The sequence below is a fragment of the Martes martes genome (assembly GCF_963455335.1).
Source record: "Martes martes genome assembly, chromosome: 14".
In the NCBI taxonomy this organism is placed as follows: Eukaryota; Metazoa; Chordata; class Mammalia; order Carnivora; family Mustelidae; genus Martes; species Martes martes.
Genome location: NC_137902.1, coordinates 28,244,383 through 28,263,871, shown reverse-complemented (window position 1 = coordinate 28,263,871; position 19,489 = coordinate 28,244,383). Strand labels below are relative to the sequence as shown.

At 45.7% G+C, this 19,489-nt stretch overlaps 1 protein-coding gene across 2 annotated transcripts in view; it reads left to right on the top strand.

The window, feature by feature from the left end:
- Nucleotides 1–19,489, top strand: part of ABCC2 (ATP binding cassette subfamily C member 2) — a 67,543-nt gene that overhangs the window by 34,109 nt on the left and 13,945 nt on the right. For both annotated transcript variants that reach the window (XM_080822665.1, XM_080822666.1), the window contains 10 exons: nucleotides 947–1,084; nucleotides 1,583–1,729; nucleotides 3,720–3,804; nucleotides 4,506–4,572; nucleotides 6,397–6,523; nucleotides 8,430–8,606; nucleotides 9,762–9,929; nucleotides 12,813–12,993; nucleotides 18,142–18,265; nucleotides 18,534–18,669. In XM_080822665.1, coding sequence (XP_080678791.1) covers nucleotides 947–1,084; nucleotides 1,583–1,729; nucleotides 3,720–3,804; nucleotides 4,506–4,572; nucleotides 6,397–6,523; nucleotides 8,430–8,606; nucleotides 9,762–9,929; nucleotides 12,813–12,993; nucleotides 18,142–18,265; nucleotides 18,534–18,669 — 1,350 coding nt within the window. The remainder of the gene's footprint in view (nucleotides 1–946; nucleotides 1,085–1,582; nucleotides 1,730–3,719; nucleotides 3,805–4,505; nucleotides 4,573–6,396; nucleotides 6,524–8,429; nucleotides 8,607–9,761; nucleotides 9,930–12,812; nucleotides 12,994–18,141; nucleotides 18,266–18,533; nucleotides 18,670–19,489) is intronic.

Here is a 19,489-nt window from a genome sequence, read left to right as displayed (position 1 = left end):
AAAAAAAAAGTTCATTGCCTTGATCTATTAGTAGGAGTTGCAAAAGACTAAAATTTTAATTCTATTATTCCTTTGGCATTGATTAGCTGGAATTCTATAATGAAGAAGTTATCTTTAATCAACTAGTTGGTTACCCTAAAATAAAGTTTGTACAGGACAGGTGGGGTAAATGCTTACTTCTTTCCCTCCATTTGGCCGGCTTTCAAAATAGTGCATTTCCTCCTGCGAAGATCACTAAGAAGTTATTTTTTAATATTTAAATTTGAATTCAGGAATCTAAGCATTACCCTAAACTTCTTGAAAATGAAACAGAGGCCTCTTTTTTTTTTAATTATGTTCAGTTAGCTAGCATATAGTACATCATTAATTTTTGACGTAGTGTTCAATGATTCATTAATTGCCCATAACACCCAGTGCTCATCACCACACATGTTAGGGTGCAGAGGCCTCTTTCAACTCATATTTCTCTACACAGAGAGATATCATATGCCTTTCTGCTGAATGTAGTAAAATGCAAAGATAGCCCTGGCTTGGAGTCTCAGCTCTAACATTGCTAGCTTGGTAACTTTGGGCAAGTTAAGTAGCTTCTTCAACCTGTTTCCCTATCACTGAAATTGATACAATAATTCTACAAAAGTAGGGGACTCTCCCTGGTTTGCCCAGAACTTTCTGGGGTTAGCACTCTGAGATCCCATATCTTGGGATCTGGGACAATCGATCTCACCAAGGTTGTTACAAGGATTAAGTAAGATAATGTGTATAAACCATTTTTGTACATAGGTTGTCAATAGATATAACCCACCTTTCTATAACCATGCTTTATAATGTGGATTTCTACCCTCTGTCCCCCATTTTGGAGAGCATATCCTAAAATCTGGGCAGATGAGATCTACCTGGTGTCCTTTTAGGGCAACAGTGTGAGCTGTGCTCTTTTCTATCCTATTAGATCCTGAAATATTTTGCCTGGGAACCTTCATTCAAAAACCAAGTTCATGGACTTCGGAAGAAAGAGCTCAAGAACCTGCTGACCTTTGGGCAGATGCAGTCTGTGATGATGTTTCTCTTATACTTGACTCCAGTCCTGGTGAGTAACAGGAACGCCCAACGCCCATAGGCCTGACCCTGAAAGCCAGGGAGCTCCGCCCCCTCCTCAACTTCCCAAAGCTGCTATTCCTACCTCATGCCCCCCAGCTCTAGTTTCACCCTGGTGTACAATTTGGTGGTCTGGCCGCCCAGAGCACGTTTCCAGGATGGTCCACATGAAGGTGGTATCCAGGAATGGTTTGCAGAGCAGGGGGTCTTATCTTCTTGAGGAGGCTGTGTGAGTCTAGAGCAGGAAGGAACACCAAAATGTGAGCCAGGAGACCCGAACTGTGGTCCCAGCAATACTATTAATCGACCTTGTGGCCCCAGGCAAGATATTTCCTCTTCTCTGGACTCAGCTTTCTCGTTTGTAACACAAGAAGGTGGAGATGATCATCCCCAACGCTCCTTCAACTCTGATAGACCGTGTTCCTGAGACTTAGCACAAGACTGCTTGAAACCATTGTGGAATGAATTCCTCATGCCCTTGTTTTTCCAGGTGTCTGTGATCACGTTTTCAGTTTACACTCTGGTGGATAGCAGTAATATTTTGGATGCAGAAAAGGCCTTCACCTCCATCACCCTCTTCAACATCCTGCGCTTTCCCCTGAGCATGTTTCCCATGGTAATCTCCTCCATTCTCCAGGTGGGTAGAATCTCTCCCTGCTAACTGATGATCTCTGGTTCAAAGCCTTACTTTCCAAAGTGACTGGCCTGTCATAGCTCACTTCCAGCTTCTGTGGGTGAACTTTCAATCAGAGATTTCTTTGGTCTCTGGAGACCAAGTATGATCTTATTAAAATCACAAGCTCTGACAGCCCTAGTTTATCTGCCTATAAAATGGGGCGAATCATACCAATCTCCTCTAATCACAGGGAGACAATGGTAGTGAAGGCATTTAGTGAGAGAATGATGACGAGCCCTGGAATATTCCTAAACCTTTTTCCCCAGCCCAGTTTCCCCCACGTTTTTCTGAGGCTTTGGCAGGCGGGGTATTTATACAGCATTAGGGAAATATGGCACAAAGGGAAAGAAAAGATTCTCTCTGCATGAAGCCATGTGGTGGTAAAACTGAACGTAGTTCGTGAGTTTGGAGTTCGAGAGGCCTCAGACGGGCCGGGGGGAGAGTTGGGCTCCTGAAGAGTGAGCACAGTCCTCGAGGTGGACCGGGTGTCAGCCCTCAGGAGGATGTTCGTGGGGGAGGTGGTAGACCAGTGAGGTGGCCAGGAAGATGGAATGTGGTGATGTGCATTGACCTCAGGGGTGGCTGGCTTCAGTCTGTACGAATGACAAGTTTAAGACCTCCCTGTCCCGGAGGGTGTTAAGAAAGGCTGACTAAAGGGCACCTGGGTGGCTCAGATGGTTAAGTCTGCCTTTGGCTCAGGTCATGATCTCCAGGTCCTGGGATCAAGTCCCAATTGGGGTTCCCAGCTCAGCGGGGAGTCTGCTTCTCCCTCTCCCTCTGCGTCTCCCCCGTTCATGCTCGCTCTCTATCTCTCTGTCTCAAATGAATAAATAAGATCTTTAAAAAAAAAAAAAGAAAGAAAGAAAGAAAAAGAAAAGGAAAAAGAAAGGCTGACTAACTTGGCCGATGAAGAAACAGCAGGCTCTTTTTAGATTCAGATGACTTCTTACATGGATCTCAAAAGCAAAATCAAGAGAGGTGTCTGGTCCCTGCGTTCCCTGTCTCACAGGATGACTAGACATGAAGGGGGCCGGCTGATCACGCACCACGGGCAGTGGGGCACTCCTGTCTGAGGCGCTGACCCACACGGCAGCTGCCCTCAGAGGAGGGGGCGAGGCAGACAGTCCTCAACTTCACTAAACCCAGGCGGTAGTGAGAAACCGTCTCCTGGCAGGCTTCCTGGGAATAGGGAGGCAAGTGACAAATGTCCTTCTAAGAGCTGCCGGGAATCCTCCCAAGTTCTCCTGTTTTGGGAGACTGCATGCACGGTGTTCTGCCAGTGCTTAGGTCAGCTGTAGTTTGTTTTGTTTTGTTTTATTAACATATAATGTATTATTAGCCCCAGGGGTACAGGTCTGTGATTCGCCAGGTTTACACACTTCACAGCACTCACCATAGCACATACCCAACCACCCTCTCCCTACCCCCTCCCCCCGGCAACCTGGGTCAACTATAGTTTAAACCTGGGCCGTGTGGACATTTGTAAGGTCTCTGGGGTGCCATGGCCAATTCCTCTATAAAGGGTCCCGGTGGTGGCTCAGTTAGGACCCTGGATGAGGCCAAGGCAGGGACTCCATTACAGAAGAGCACACCAGGGGCCCAGTTACCAAAACCAGACAGAAGTTAGGGTTTTGTCTTAGAAGAAGACAGAAGATGGTTTCTGGAACTGGGTCCAAAGATTGGAGGGATGGCCATAGAGTGGACCCCCGAGTTTTCTAAAGGGCTGAAACAGAACATCTTAATTGCCCTCTGTCTCCCAAGGCTGAGGTGTGGCTGAGTCTTTGGTGGGTCCGAGGCGCCCGCCTTGGCACCTGGCAAATCACCCGCGAGCAGCCTGGCGAGTTGCCGCTCTGCTTCCACCTCCGCGGCTGATGACAAAGTCAAAATCCTCTCCCTGCTTGTGCTTGTCATTGGATATTTTATTCTTCGGATGCTTTGTGTCCTTCCCTAGGCCAGTGTTTCCAGAGACCGGCTAGAAAAGTACTTGGGAGGGGATGACTTGGACACCTCCGCCATTCACCATGACTGCAATTTCGGTGAGGAATTCTGAGATTGTTCCCCACGCTGCTTCACAGCGCTGGCACGTTGATATTGGGGGGCTTAGGGGCCGCCGACTGATTGACAGGGAGAGCTGGGGGTTTACCTTGAACCTACATTTGCCTAATAAGCTTACTGTTTTTACTTCAATTCTGCTTTCATTTAGAGCAGAGTGCTTAGCCAGATTGCTAAACCGAGCTGGGCCAGCTACCGTGGGGGTGAGCAGGGAGTCCTACAAAAGATGCAAAAGTCAGGATGGAGCCAAGCATGTGAACTGGGGAAGGTAGGGAAGAACATACGCAGGTTCTGAAGGTCTGAGGCCTGGGGGCCGCCACGGGCCAGAGCGAGCTGTGTGTCTGGAGTCCAGGGAGGGGCCAGATTTCTGTCTGGAGGTAGAACTTTTTACGAGGACACAAGGCAACAGAGGGCCTGAGAATGTACCCAGGGTGTCTGTAAGTCCGGAATCAGGGTTCCTGACAGGGCTGGAAATCTGAGCAAAAGGGCCTTTGTTGGCCGGCCGCCCTTGGTCTCACCCCGGGAGTTCTCCTCTGCCCCTGTTAATAGGGGAAGCCAGCACCTGACAGAGGTGACCTCAGGATCCGCCGAAGGAAGCGAAGAGGGACCCGTGAGAGCTGAGGAGGGACAGACAGACCCACGGGGATCTCCATGGGACTAAAAGAGAGGGCCTTCTTCTCCACAGACAAAGCTGTGCAGTTCTCAGAGGCCTCCTTTACCTGGGACCAGGACTCGGAAGCCACAATCCGAGAGTGAGTTGCCTCCTTTCCTTATTGTTGTTCTTCGGGATTTCCCTTGCCGGTCCTGTTCTTGGAAGAGTCCACGTAATAGGGCACGTGGGAAATGGGCTATGTGCCCATGTTCAGTTAGAGATCAGTATAGGCTAATCCCTGGAGGGATGAGCTGACGGCAAAATCCTGAGCCTCTTTCCCCGTAACTGCCTCTGACTCCCCGCTGTCTTCCTTGGGACTGAACGCCTCCAGCTAAGAACCCGTGAAGAACTCCAGACTGTGAGTGGATGGAGTGCAGTGTTGGCAAATGGCCAAGGGCTCTGGGGTGGTAAAGGAGACACACGAGAATCCGAAATCAATTTCATTTTATTCATTCATTCAAGAATAGTAATCAAGAATATGGCTTCTTTCCCCCCAGTGAACAATGGGACTGCCTCTAACTAAGCTTCAACTTGAGTTTTACATCTAAATAACCATTTCCACATCCCACCTCCTCTGCCCTAAGCCGACCCTTTCTTGCCATGCTGCTGCTCGCCCAGGAGTTCCCTTATCCACAGTTTTACTCTCCATGATTTCGGTTACCTGCAGTCAACCTTGGTCTGGAAGGAGGTGATCCTCCTTCTGACCAACAGTCCGAAGGTCAGTAGTAGCCTAACGCTGGGTCACAGCCCTGACATTACTCCCCTCCCTTCAGCTCTTCAGGTAGGCCTTGTCTGATCCTGCATCATCAGAAGGAGGGTGCGTGCGGTACCGTAAGAGACCAAGACTGCATTCACGTGCCTTTTGTTACACTATATTGTTCTAATTGTTCTATCTTGTTAGTTATTGTGAATCTCTTCCTGGGCCTAATTTATGAATTTAACTGTATCATAGGGCTGTCTGATAGGAGAAAACACTGTCTACACAGGGTGAAATACACAGCATATACCCAGCTGCACCGAACACAGCACACACGATACCCAGGAAGCCCGTGCAGGCCGGATCTTCCTTCCCAACCCAGCAAACCTTATCTTCTCCCTGTTACACCTAGGACTTGCCACACTTCTCTCTTATTTCTACAGCCTTTCCTATGGATTCTGGAGCCTGCCCCAGGAGGCATCAGGCCAGGAGCCCCTCCTCTGAACCCTCCCAACCCAAAAGCCTTCCTTTGCAGAGAGAAGACTGGACAGAGCTCCCACTTTGAGCTGAACTTCTTTTAGACTTTTACTAGCAACAGGCAGGTTCAGAAAGATTGTGAGCAAGAGCCGTTGTTCCGAATATTCCAGGGACTCAAAAACAGGGTGGGCACAGAGTTCATAGGAGTCCAGGCCAGTGAATGCTCCTCCCCAGCCAGACACAGCCAGATCTCCAGGGGACAGGGCAGGGAATGTGTGCTTTCAGCAAGTGTCCCCCTGAATGGCTATTCTCATTGAATAACCAAGTTTGGGAAACACGTATCTATTCCAACCCCATTAATCCTTAAATGAGGGTCCAGACAAAGTGACTTTCCAAGATCACACAGCTTAGCAGTAGCAGAGTTGAGACTCAAACTCAGGTCTCTAGACTCCCATTAAGGTCTTGTTCAATGGTACCATGTTGGTGCTAAGAGAATTTTTCCAGTTGAAAGCTACAATGGTACAAAGAGCTCATATAGTTGGGTAAGGTAGGGTTCACTCTCTAGCCCTTTAGAGCTTAAAAAAAGAAAAAGTATTAAAGAAGCATTTCAGGGTCTTCTATATCCAAGACAAATTTTCCAATCTTGAGGGGAAGTTTCCTAACACCAGACTTCCCATGGAGAGTCGGAGAAGCAGCCTGAACTACTCTTGAATAACTCCCATCTCCTTCAAATACTCTTCTCTCTTTCAGTGTGAACCTGGACATTATGCCAGGCCAGCTGGTGGCTGTGGTGGGCACTGTGGGCTCTGGGAAGTCATCCTTGATGTCAGCCATGCTGGGAGAAATGGAAAATGTCCACGGGCATGTCACCATCAAGGTGAGTGGATGCCGAGGAGAAGAGTTCTGACATTCGAGCGTGGGCCACCGAGTGCTGCTTTCTTGTTTGGGAGCATGCACTGAGGAGGAGAATCTGCTAAAAGCTGTTGTTGTCTTGCTGTTGGTGCTGTCTTAGGGACATTTGTTAGACTTGCAAACTGTAGATCTTTGCCCTACTCCACACATAGATTCAAACTCAGGGGCAAATTCTGGAAACTTCCGGGGTTTTGTTTTTTTTTTGTTTGTTTTGTGGTTTTTTTTTTTTTGGTTTGTTTTTAAAGATTTTATTTATTCATTTGACAGAGACACAGTGAGAGAGGAAACACAAGCATGGGGAGTGGGAGAGGGAGAAACAGGCCTCCTGCCGAGCAGGGAGCCCTATGCGGGGCTTAATCCCAGGACCCTGAGACCAGGACCTGAGCCGAAGGCAGCCTCCTAACCAACTGAGCCACCCAGGTGCCCTGAAACCTGTGTTTTTAATGAGGTCCCCAGGTGATTGCCATATGTATACTTAACTTTGAAAACTTTATCTGTGTTTTTAGCTTTATCTGTGTTTCTAAAAGCATCATTAAAAATTTACATAACTTTTGGGGCGCCTGGGTGGCTCAGTTGGCTAAGTGTGCTTTCTCATGCCTTCAGCTCAGGTCATGATCCCAGGGTCCTGGGATCGAGTTCCCCATTGGGCTCCCTGCTCAGTGGGGAGTCTGCTTCTCCCTCTGCTTGTGTTCTCTCTCTCTCTCTCTCTCAAATCTTTTAAAAAAAATGTAACTCTGTAACCAGGGTTCCAACAAAACTAATAACAATAATAACAATTAAAACAGCAACATTATAAATTACACTCAGCATCACAGTTAACCCTGGACAGCCTACCTCCTCCTTTGAGAGCTTGGTCTTTGAGGGCACTGCTTCCAATACAGAAACTTGATATCAGGTGTAGATATCTTCATCAGTTTTTTTAAAACAGAGAGGAAATCTTTTCATAGTAGCTTCATTAGCACTCTCTGCTTCCCCAGACAGTTAAATTTAGGGGAAATTATAGGTACTTGGAATCATTTAACCAGTCACTACTTGCATCCCAAAAAAAAAAAAAGTCAATAAGCTTTTTAGCTTTTTTCCTTAAGATCTTCATATATTGCTAAGCATTTCTTTTTAATTAGGAGAGACCTTGCCCCTGGTTGCTTGACACTGACATGCTTAGAAAATTAAGAACTAACGCTTCTTTCACAGTATACTGACACTATTCCCTGGTTTACCAATCACTTATGAGCTAATTTACATTAAATAAACATGCAGTATAGCAGAATAGACTCTATAGATTAAAATCTGTTTCCTAATTTCTTTTTTAAAAAGATTTCTTTATTTTAGAGGGCATGTGAGTGAGCGGGGGCGGGGCGGGTGGAGGGAAAGCGAGAGAGAGAATTTCAAGTAGATTCGCTGCTGAGCACAGGCCTTCGTCAGGCTCCATCTCTCTTTGGACATGATCTGCTTCATGCATCAGCCTGCACCCTAATTCGGATCTCTTGGGTTTCCCTAAAATACCATCTATATTATCTCCTGTGTCAGTGTTAGCCCTCTGTTAGTCTTAGGAAACTCACTGGGGACTGACTAAAAAAACCCCTGTTCTAGGAGCAGCACGTGCATTCATCCCCCAGTCTTTAGGATCATGACTACAAAGTGATAGTAAAAAAAAAAGGGGGGGGGATAAATGAAGACTGGGGTCTCGAATCTTTCTCCCTTGTTGCTACAATACATACAAGCACAGTTATAAATATCAGATGTTCCGTTAGCCTAACATTCATCTTTTCAAATCCAAGTTCTGTTTTTTCTTCCCCATCCTCCCATTCCTTCCTCCAACCCTGCATTTCTGGAGAGACCAGTGTCACGTGCTCTGATCCTTCCTCATCTAGGGCACCGTAGCCTATGTCCCCCAGCAATCCTGGATCCAGAATGGCACCATAAAGGACAACATCCTCTTTGGATCCGAGTTCGATGAAAAGAGATACCAGCAGATTCTGGAGGCCTGTGCCCTCCTGCAAGACTTGGAAGTGCTGCCTGGAGGAGACCTGGCTGAGATTGGAGAGAAGGTACTTGGAACCCCAAGGGACCTTGAAGGGTGAAGAAATAGCAAAGACAAAAAAGTGAGGGTGGTGGAGAGGACAGGAGGACAAGAGCTGGCCGGTTTGTGTAGTTGGGTTGGAACAAATACCAGAAAACATGAGTTTATACAATATTTGAAAATTAAAAATTTGTAGTTGGAAGCAAATATCAAGAGTTGTGTCATCTAAAAGAAAGCTGATGAGGATCTGAGAGGCTAACCAACCAGTGCCTGGCCCAAGGCTGACCTCACAGGGGGAGGAGCAGAGAGGCAGGGCCAGAACTTGTGTCCTAACTCTACCTCTGGATATGACTGAGGCCCATAGAAAGGTCCAATAATCTCCTTCGCACACTTAGAAATTTAGTGTGAATGATTTTCTCAGGTTATTAATGCCTTTCTTAAAAACAGATTCTTAATGACTTTACAGTATCCATTATATGGTCATGGCATAACTGGTTACATATTTAGGGTGTTTTCAACTTTCCTCCCTATTACTAACAATGAATAGAGCAGCCTTTGGGGGACAAGGATCTTCAGATATTAGCAGATTAATGAAGATATGGCTCGAGAATGATTTTGTACATTAATTCAACATACATTTACTGAGGACCTACTATGTGCCACACACTATTTTAAGTGCTGGATTTACATCCATCAGTTAAATAGAGAAAATCTGCCCTGATCTAGTTTTACATTCCCATGGGGATGGATACAAAATTCATAAGTAAATCATATAATAGAAAATGGTAGGTGCCTGGGTGGCTCAGTTGTTAAACATCTGCCTTCGGCTCAGGTTATGATCCCAGGGTCTTGGGATCGAGCCCCACATCGGGCTGTCTGCTCAGTGGGAGGCCTACTTCCCCTCTCCTACTCCCCCTGCTTGTGTTCCTTCTTTCTCCATGTCTCTATCAAATAAATAAATAAAATCTTAAAATAAAATGGTAATTTGGGCCTACATTTAATAATTGGGCCTGAAGTAATGTATTTGAATCTAAGTTACTTACTTATATAAAGGAACTTATAAGATTTTAAAGTCCTTGATAACTTATGGGGGCAAATCTCTTCCTTTCCCCTCCTTAACAAATAGTGTCTGCGAAGGCAGAACTGTGGAGTAGTGCTTACCAGAAATTATTTTATTCTTCAGGGTATAAATCTCAGTGGGGGTCAGAAGCAGCGGATCAGCCTGGCCAGAGCTACCTATCAGAATTCAGACATCTACATTCTGGATGACCCCCTGTCAGCCGTGGATGCTCATGTGGGAAAACATATTTTCAATAAGGTCTTGGGTCCCAATGGCCTATTGAAAGGCAAGGTGAGAAAGTGTTTAAAGCAAAGAAGACATTGGCGTGGGGGGTGGGGTGGGGAGACACATCTCCTTGGACTGCTGCTGTCCTGAAGCAAATTTCCTTACTTACGTGGCTCCTAGGCTGCTGAGGACATACAGTATCACACTGGTCTCCCAGGCGAGGACCCATGAAAGATTCCATCTTGAGTTCATGGCTTGTGCCAGAACTGTCTAATTGGAGCCTTGTTCTGTGGCTCTGACATTGAGCCTCTTAGGATGATCGATTGTGATAGAAGGCTCTCTGAGACCTGTGGTATAATAAGGGATACGTTTGGGTTTTGTCCCCAGGTCCTGGCACAGACCCCCTAACCCTTGGGCTTTGCTGAGTAATAATGCTAGGAGTGGTTTCTGTTCACAAGCCTGAGGAGTGACTTGGGATGTGTTCCCTCTGCAGCTTCAGGACAGGGCTGTTGGAGAGAAAGCCCAGGTGATGGGCCGGTTAGAACTTTCAGCCCCACCTACAAACCTCTGGGGATGGAGGGAGGGCCTGAAGACTGGGTTACAAAAATCTGTGGACAATGGGATTCAAAGGGCTTCTGGATTGGTGTCAGCGCAGCAAAGGTCCTGAGAGGCTGGCCCAGCTGGTGAGAGCAGGGGAGGCCCACAGGTGCTCCCCACACCCCCTTCCGTTGCCCTGTTCACATTTCTTCCATTTGACTCTTCTTGAGTCGTGTCCTTTACAACGAGCTGACAAACCTAAGTGTGTTCTGGAGAATTGTGAGCCACTCTAGCAAGTTATTGTTCACGAGGAAGGGCCTTTATAGCTGGTTGGTCAGAAGTATGGGTGGTGCAAGAATTCCAGCCGGCATCTGAGGTCAGGTCCATCTCATGGGCCCGAGCCCGTAAGCTGTGGGGTCTGCGCTAATTCCAGGAAGTCAGAGTCAGAATTGAATTGAATCGTCTGAAAACCTCCCAGAGGACCCAACAAGTCACCTCACTGGTGGGACAGAGGTCATCCTGCAGGTTTTAGCGCTCTGCTCTATGAAGGCACTTTCCCAGATCCCCTGCAGGACGTAGGAATGCTGTGCCTGGAAGGGATGACTCAACCTGAACGTAAAGAGCCAACATTTCTTGAGTATTCGCTATGTCCCAGGCTGGTGCTAAGCACTTTGATGGCGTTTCCTCACTTGGTTCTCGCAATGCTCCTGAGAGACAGCACAGATGAGGCAGCCAGAACAAGTCAGAAGAGCCCGTGGTAGGTGAAGACTTGGCGTTCCTCACCGCGGGCCACTTAGCACATCTTCCCGGACCGAAAGGGGAAGGAGCTGACAGAGCCCTTCGAGGATTTGAGTGTGTTCCTCACCAGCAGTAAGTGTAGAATGAGGGCTGCCAAGAACAGCTCCCTGAGCACTGGTCAGTAAAACTCCATCTGTGCTTGGCCTGTTTCTTTCAAGACTTTTTGATTGCTGCCGGTCAGGATAGGTGGGCTGCTGTCCCACTGAGGCCCTTTGCCTCTTTGGATCAGCGAGTCAACAGGAGCTCACTCTCCATCTTACTCCTGGTTCTGGCTCCTGTCTGTAAGTCCTCTTTTTTTTTTTTTTTTTTTTTTTTTAAAGATTTTATTTATTTATTTGACAGACAGAGATCACAAGTAGGCAGAAAGGCAGAGAGAGAGAGAGGGGGAAGCAGGCTCCCTGCTGCTGAGCAGAGAGCCAGATGCGGGGCTCGATCCCAGGACCCTGGGATCATGACCTGAGCCGAAGGCAGAGGCTTTAACCCACTGAGCCACCCAGGCACCCCCTGTCTGTAAGTCCTCTTGGCCCCATTTATTCATGAACTGTGTACCACCCTGTGCCTGACTTGTTGCAAAGACTGGGCATGCACAGATGAAAAGGCCTGCTTTCAAGTAAACATACAATCTAATGGGAAGACATACAGAAAAGCGAACGTTAATAATACAAGAATTATTTTAATGGCAGTCTATACAAACTACAATAGAACCATTGGGGGGTACCCAAGTCTTACCTGGGGACTCAGGAAAGGCTCCCAGAAGACTTGGCTTTGAGCTGAGACTGAAAGGGTGAGCATTTCCTGGGTCTTCTAGATATGAGGGATCTGGTCTCTGTGGGGTCATGAGGTAGAGAACAGAGGCAGTGGCTTGGGTCCTCTCTCCAGAGGCCCATTTCAAGCCCATCCCCTGTCTGAAACACATTACTGATCCATGAGTGTTTTTCTTTCTCCAACTGGAGTCTCTGTGTCCTTGGTCAGTGTGGTTCGCAAGTACACAGGAACACAAGGGGTGCCAACTCTCCCGCACCAGGGAGGGCCTGGGCTGAAGACAAAGTTGGATACTCCTGCCGTGTCTCTAATGTGCTGAAAGAACCTGAGCAGCTCTTGTTAGTTTAGTTGGTTAGCTGGTTATTTGAAGGGGAAGTTAGCTAGCTAGTTATTTGGTTTGTATGCATCAGTTATATTGACAGGCTTTGATCTCAAGTGACATTCCTAAGCTCCCAGGAAGCTGGAAGAATGTGTGTAGGGCAAACCGCACTATCACTACAGAAAATAACTGAATATATCCACCTGGGAAGGAGTCTCATCTTACACACAGGGTCTGGTGTTAGGATGAGGTGCTGGAAAGGAAAGAGGAAGGCAAAGAGGTCAAGTGGTCAGGGCTACTTTTTGAAACTAAGCCCTACAGTGAATTAAGATGACTATTTTTCTTTTCTTTTCCTTTTTTTTTTTAAAGAGCAACCCAAGGAAGATGATAGATATTCTGGGTAATTGGAAGTTAGCTACCCACAGTTAGTGGGAGGTTAGTTTCTTTCCTTTTTAAGAGCAAGCCAAGGATGGTGGTGGCCAGAGCATCTCACCGAGGGAAGGCGATGGTACAACTCACTGTTGTTCTTTCAGACTCGACTCTTGGTTACGCATAGCATTCACTTTCTTCCCCAAGTGGATGAGATCGTGGTTCTGGGGCAAGGTACCATCTTGGAGAAGGGATCCTACAGCTCTCTGCTGGCCAAGAAAGGATCGTTTGCTAAGATTCTGAAGACATTCACAAAACAGACGGGTCCTGAGGAAGAGGCCACAGGTATGTAAGGAAGAATGGAACAGGATAAAGCTTGGGTATGGAAAGGGTAGGACTGGTAAACTGCTATCTCCATCCTGAACTATTCAGTATCCAGTAGATTAGATTTGGAAGTGAATTATGCAGAGAGCCAAAATCTGTTTTCTGTATTTTATGTCTCTGTAAAGAAACACAGTCTAGAAACTCTGTGCCTGAGCCAAACGGGGGGCTCATTTTGCTCAGATGGTCTCTGACAGGCAGTCGATGGACACTAGAAGGGTATGACTGAAGATTTAGGGTTATTAGCCCTTGTGGAAGAAACACTAGTGGCTTCAGGGGCCCCCTTTTAGGGATGCTGTGCTTCTATTGATTCATATTACCCATCCCACCCCAGCTACCCTGAATCCACTAAAACCACTTCCTGGACAGCTTCATAGGCTGGTCCCAAGTGTACACAGAATTTTTTTTCAAAGATTTTATTTATTTATTTGACAGAGCAAGCTCTCAAGTAGGCAGAGAGGCAGGCGGTGGGAGGGGGAGGAGCAGGCTGTCGGCTTAACCCACTGAGCCACCCAGGTGTCCCTGTACACAGAATTCTTGATAAGCCCTAACAAAGGCATCTGGACCAATATACCAAAACCACTGGGTGTTTCAACTCAGGAAAAATCATGGCAGGTGCATGGTCTCACAGTGTACCATAGGAATAGCCCCTAATACCGCCACTATTGGGATCATCAATTAGTTCTAGTCAGCAATGGAGCCCTGATCCCTGAGGACCTTCCCAAGAATCTGTCAACAGTAGTCCTGTACATAGTCCTAGGTATCTATTTCCATAGCAGTCACCAGCAGGAGATCAAGCCTGAGAAAGCGAGATCTGGAGAGTGAATTCCAGAAGTCAGTTGGGAGAGGGAGTAGCTACAGAGCCTGCAAGTGGGGGCTCATGCAGGCATTGAAGTCAGGGAATGTGATGGTTCAAAACCACCCTGGGGAGCTCAAGAGATGGAAAGAAAAGCCTAAACCAGAAAGTCTGTAAGTGTTGGAGGGATAGTGTAGGACAAAAAAACAGGATGATATGGGTGACAGGGACTGGCAGCCATCCCAGGAGACCGGGGTAGGGGCACTTCAAACCAGCAGAAAGGAAGAAGCCAGAACTTTCCATCAGCTTTTATGTACTCTAGGGACTGGCCTGGAGAAAACTAAAAGCACCTGCCTGGGGAGCAAAGGTCCCAAGTCAAAGGGCAGTGTCTCTTGATTCCCCTGAGTCATTGCTTAGTCAACCACATCACCGTGACCTGCTCCAACAGTTTCCTTATGCTAATTCTAGCCTTTTCCCCCCTCCCTTTGGCCATGATCTGAGTTTCTGGATTCTGTTATAAACCCCCATGGGTGGATGGCCCCTTTGAAGTATCCTGTCCTTTATGTACAAAGGTCAGTTTGCAAACCAGCTCATCAAGCCTTTGTTCTGGTAAACACTGATTAACTATGTCTGAGTGATGCCTGGCATGCTGCTGCTGTTGGTTCTGGGACTCAAGGTTCAGACGAGTATATGGCAGAATGAAGGGAAGGGCAGGAGGGCAAGGTGACCTGTATCAATACTGGTTTGGTGTATTAGTTTCTTAATTAGCTGGCATAACAAAGAACTACAGACCGAGTGGCTTAAACAACAGAAATTTATTTTCTTATGGTTCCGGAGGCTAAGTCCCAAATCAAGGTGTTGGTAGGATTCGTTCCTTCTGAAGGTGATGGGGAAGGATACGTTTCGGGCTTCTCTCCTAGCTTCTGAGGTTTCTTGGCAATCTTTGGCAGTTTTGGCTTGGAGACACACCACATTGTTCTCTGCCTTCATCGTCTCATGGGATGCACGTGTGTCTCTATGTCCAAATTTCCCCTTTGTATAAGGACATGAGACATAACGGATTAGGGGCCCATCCTACTCCAATCTGACCTCCTCATAACTAACTATGTCTAGAATGAGCCTACTGCCAAATAAGGTCATATTCCAAGTTAGTGGAAGTTAGGATTTCAACACACAAATTTGGCAGCAGACACAATTCAGTCTATCACACCAGTCCTCTGACATACCCAAATTCCTATCTTTCTCATGTGCAAAATACATTCATGCCATACCGACATCCACAATGCCTTAATCATCCCAGTATCAACTCTAAGTCCAAAATCTCATCTAAATGCCAGTTCAAAGTCCGCATATCAACATCTGACTCACGCAAGTCACTTGTGGGTGAGACTTGGAGTCTTTGGGCAGAATTCCTCTCCATCTGTCAAGCTGCAAGATCAGACAGGTTATCTGCTTCAGCAGTGAAACAAGCATAGGATAGACATTCCCATTCCAAAAGGGAAAGATCAGAAGGAAAAAAGGGGTCATGAATCCTAAGCAAATCTAAAATCTAGCAGGACAGATTCCATCAGATTTTAAGGTTTCATAATGATCTTGTTTGGCCCGATGATGCTGTCTGTTGTTTAGGCTCAACCTGGGCTGGTGGTTTCAACTCCTCCACCCCTAGGCAGTGGTCGCACCCTATGGAACTGAGGAGTAGCCAACCCCAGTGTCATTTTTCCCTTTACTTGAATGATAACACAGCTCTCCACAGCTGGATAGCTCTATTGGTACATTTTCTGCCTGTAGAATCCTAGAAGTCTGGCAGCGTTCCTTCGTTTAGTCCTGCCTCTGTCCCCTCCAGTCCAGACTGGCAGCATTTCTGCTAAGAGGGTTGGTTGGGTTAAGTCATATACTCAATCTCCTTAGTAAATCTGCTCTTGAGCCTTGCGGGTGGATTTTTCATTTTCATTACTGTGCTTTTCTAGAATTTCTGCTTTCTTTTTTAAAATTTGATCTCTCTATTGATGTTCTCTGTTTGATGAGAACTCATTCTCATACTTTAGATCTCAGACATAGCTTCCTTTCGTTCTGTGGACATAATTATAATAGTCAATTTCAAGTCTTTCTCTGCTAAGTCCAATGTCTGTGCTTCCATGGGTACAGTTCCTGTTGACTGTCCTTTTTTTTTCCCCCCCATATATGGTCCCACGCTGCTTTCTTTGTATGTCTCACAAATTTTTTTGTTGAAAACTGGTCACTTTAAATAATGCAACTCTGGAAATAAGATTTTTCTTCCTTACGCTGCCAGGATTTGTTGTTGTTTGTCCTGTTTAGTTTCCTGAACTAATTCTTATGAAATATGTATTTTTTGTCCTACGTGGCCGCAGAAGTCTCCGCTTGGTTGGTCAGTTAATGATTGGACAGAGATTTCCTTAAGGGCCTGGAATCAATAAGTCACTCAGCTTTTTCTGAAAGGCTTCATGATGGGAGGGAAGGCATGTCCCTAACACGCCAATAGGCGGTTGACAATTCTGCTTCACCTTTTTTCCCTTCTTGCCCAGAGTCTGAAGGTTAGCCTGGGTGAGAGAATAGGGCCTTTTCACGTCTGTCTTGAGCATGTGCACAGCCCTACCCGTGTGTACAGCATTCTAGATTGCCAGGAATACATTAAAAATATCAAAGATCTCTAAGGCTATCTTCTTGCCCAATTTTCCCTTTTAAGTTTTTGTTTAGCTTATTATTTGCCCTGTTATCATCCCTTAGGCAACTCTGATGTAAACAGTTGCTGCTGATTACTTCAGCTAACTCCAAGTCTGGTCCAATAAAAACAAGCCCTGTGAATGGGGTTTTCTAGAGAACTGCAGACAGGTCAAATAATGACTATTCTCTAGGGATTGAAATTGGTAATCCAAGGATTAATGGGACTAGTAATCATAACTGCAACTTTTTACCTAGGCCTTTTTTATTTACCTTTAAATTCCCCTGACTCTCCCTCTCTGGGGAGGAAAATTTGAGATTTGTCCTCCCATCTCTTCACTTGGTTTCCTCTTGCATAAACCCTTTCCTTGCTGAACCATCAGTATCTCAGTGATTGCCTGTCCTGTTTATTGGGAAGTCGGACTTGGGTTTGGTTCCAGGTTGAGACTTTTGGGAGAGTTTTGAACACATTCTCTTCCCTCCAGCAGTTAGGAGGCTGCTGATTTTTTTGTAGTTACCATGTTTGTGAGGTTATTAGTATTCTAGGCTATAGCAGATCCAAAAGGAAATTAAACTATCGAAAAACTTAATGTTCTTGCTGACATTTAGCCATTTTTCTTAAATAAATGTTCCTTGGATTGTTGCAAGACTGGTTAATTTCAGAGTTATAAAGTTGGTTTTAACAATATTTTGCCATTGGGGCACCTGGGTGGCTCAGTCATTTGGGCGTCTGCCTTCGGCTCAGGTCATGAGCCCAGGGTCCTGGGATCAAGGCCCACGTCTGGTTCCCTGCTCAGCGGGAGCCTGCTTCTTGCTTTCCTCCCTGCTCATGCTCTCTTCTCACTATCTCTATCTTTCTCTCAAATAAATAATTAAATAAAATCTTTTAAAAATATATTTTGCCATTGATTTCATGGAGTTATCAATTTCCAGAGGTCTTTACCGTTACCACTGATGCCCAGGCTGTTTTACATTTTATTTTTAATTTTTACAATTTCTTTCTTATTTGCAGGGTACGTTTTTAAAATGTTTTAAATTCAGGGACGCCTGGGTGGCTCAGTCAGTTGAGTGTCTAATGCTTGATTTTGGCTCAAGTCATGATCTCAGGGTTGTGGGATTGAATCCCATATCGGGCTCCATGCTCGGCATGGGGTCTGCTTGGAATTTTTTCTCTCTTCCTCCTCTCTCTCCCTCTCTAAAAGGGAAAGGAAAAAAAAAAAAAGAATAAAAATAAAAAATGTTTTAAATTCATAAAACTTTGTAAAGTTATTTGAAATTCAAGAAGAACATTTTATATTTACACTCACCTCCTTAGTCAATTCTAGGAATTAGGACTCTTCTGCTTATCTACTCTAACCCTTAAAAAGTTCTTTTCTTTCTGCAAAGAAACTAAGATGCTTCTGGGAACATTTCTCTCCTTTTGACCATTTCTCTTCTACTAGAAACTCCTCTCTCCTTTATCCTGGTATTTCTCAGTGAGAAGGTATACTAATCAATAATATTTTTGGAGCAAAATCACCAGCCTGTGTGTATGTCTAAAATCTCTTGCTGAGGGGCAAGATCAGAAAAGAATTCTTCTTGTTTGTAGAGCTTTGCAGCTCTGTTTCCATCTCCCTAACCTTTGATGTATCTCCTAGTCAATGAGGACACAGAAGAAGATGATGACTGTGGGCTGATGCCCAGTGTGGAGGAAATCCCTGAGGATGTGGCCTCCTTAACCACAAAAAGAGAGAACAGCCTTCATCGAACACTCAGTCGCAGGTTGGTCATCTCGTCAGCTGGCAGCCCTCAGCACATCCATATTTCCACTCGATCATTCTCTTTCTCTCTGTGGGCTTTTCCCAAGGGAGTGGACAACAGGATACTCCTGGCCCTTCCTTTGTTTCTTTGGATGGAGTGGGGGCTGGGGGGTGGCAGGTTTCCCCCAGAACACTTCAATGTAAGCAGAGCGACAGTGACCCGTGCTTGCTTCTTGACCTTGGGGTGCACCTGTGTGCTCAAGAATGCATCCCCCCTCTCGATTTCTCAGTTCTAGGTCCAATAGCAGGCATCGGAAATCCCTAAGAAACTCTTTGAAAACTCGGAATGTGAACACCCTGAAGGAGGAAGAAGAAACAGTGAAAGGACAAAAACTAATTAAGAAGGAATTCATACAAACTGGAAAGGTGGGCACCACGATAAAAAGTTCCATTTGAGGTGATACAAGGCTTGGGATCTGAACATTGTAAAGTTTGATGATTTGACTATCTGTCTATAAGAGGGATAAGTCTTGCAAATCATTAAATTCATCATTGAAATGTTGGTGGAGGCTTTGGGCTTTCTATCAAATCATATTTCCAAGAATGACAGGTTTCCCGTGTATATCTTCCTAGCACATTTCATGAATGATTCCATTCTGATATGGGGAGAGAACAATAAAACTGCTTTGAGATGCAAGTCTTGGACCCAGAGAACACTAATAAATCAATCTCAGAGCACACGATTCAAGTTAGTAAAACTTAAGACCTTAAACCTAAGACCTTGTTTTTAACTTAAGTCCAAATTAATAATTTAACTTAAGTTAAAAACTTAAAGTTAAAAAAGTTAAGGGACGCCTGGGTGGCTCAGTTGGTTAAGCAGCTGCCTTCGGCTCAGGTCATGATCCCAGCGTCCTGGGATCGAGTCCCACATCAGGCTCCTTGCTCCGCAGGGAGCCTGCTTCTCCCTCTGCCTCTGCCTACCACTCTGTCTGCCTGTGCTCGCTCGCTCGCTCGCTCTCTAACAAATAAATAAATTAAAAAAAAAAAACTTAAGTTAAAACATAAGTCCAAATTTAAGTCCAAATTAATAAGTCCAAATTAATAATCCAAGGTCTACAGTATAAACCCCATCCCATTCTGGTGTGTGTGTGTGTGTGTGTGTGTGTGTGTGTTGTTGTCGTCGTCATCGTCGTCCCACTCTGTTTTTATCTTTCTCCCTTAATTGCATCTAGAAGCTCATTAATAA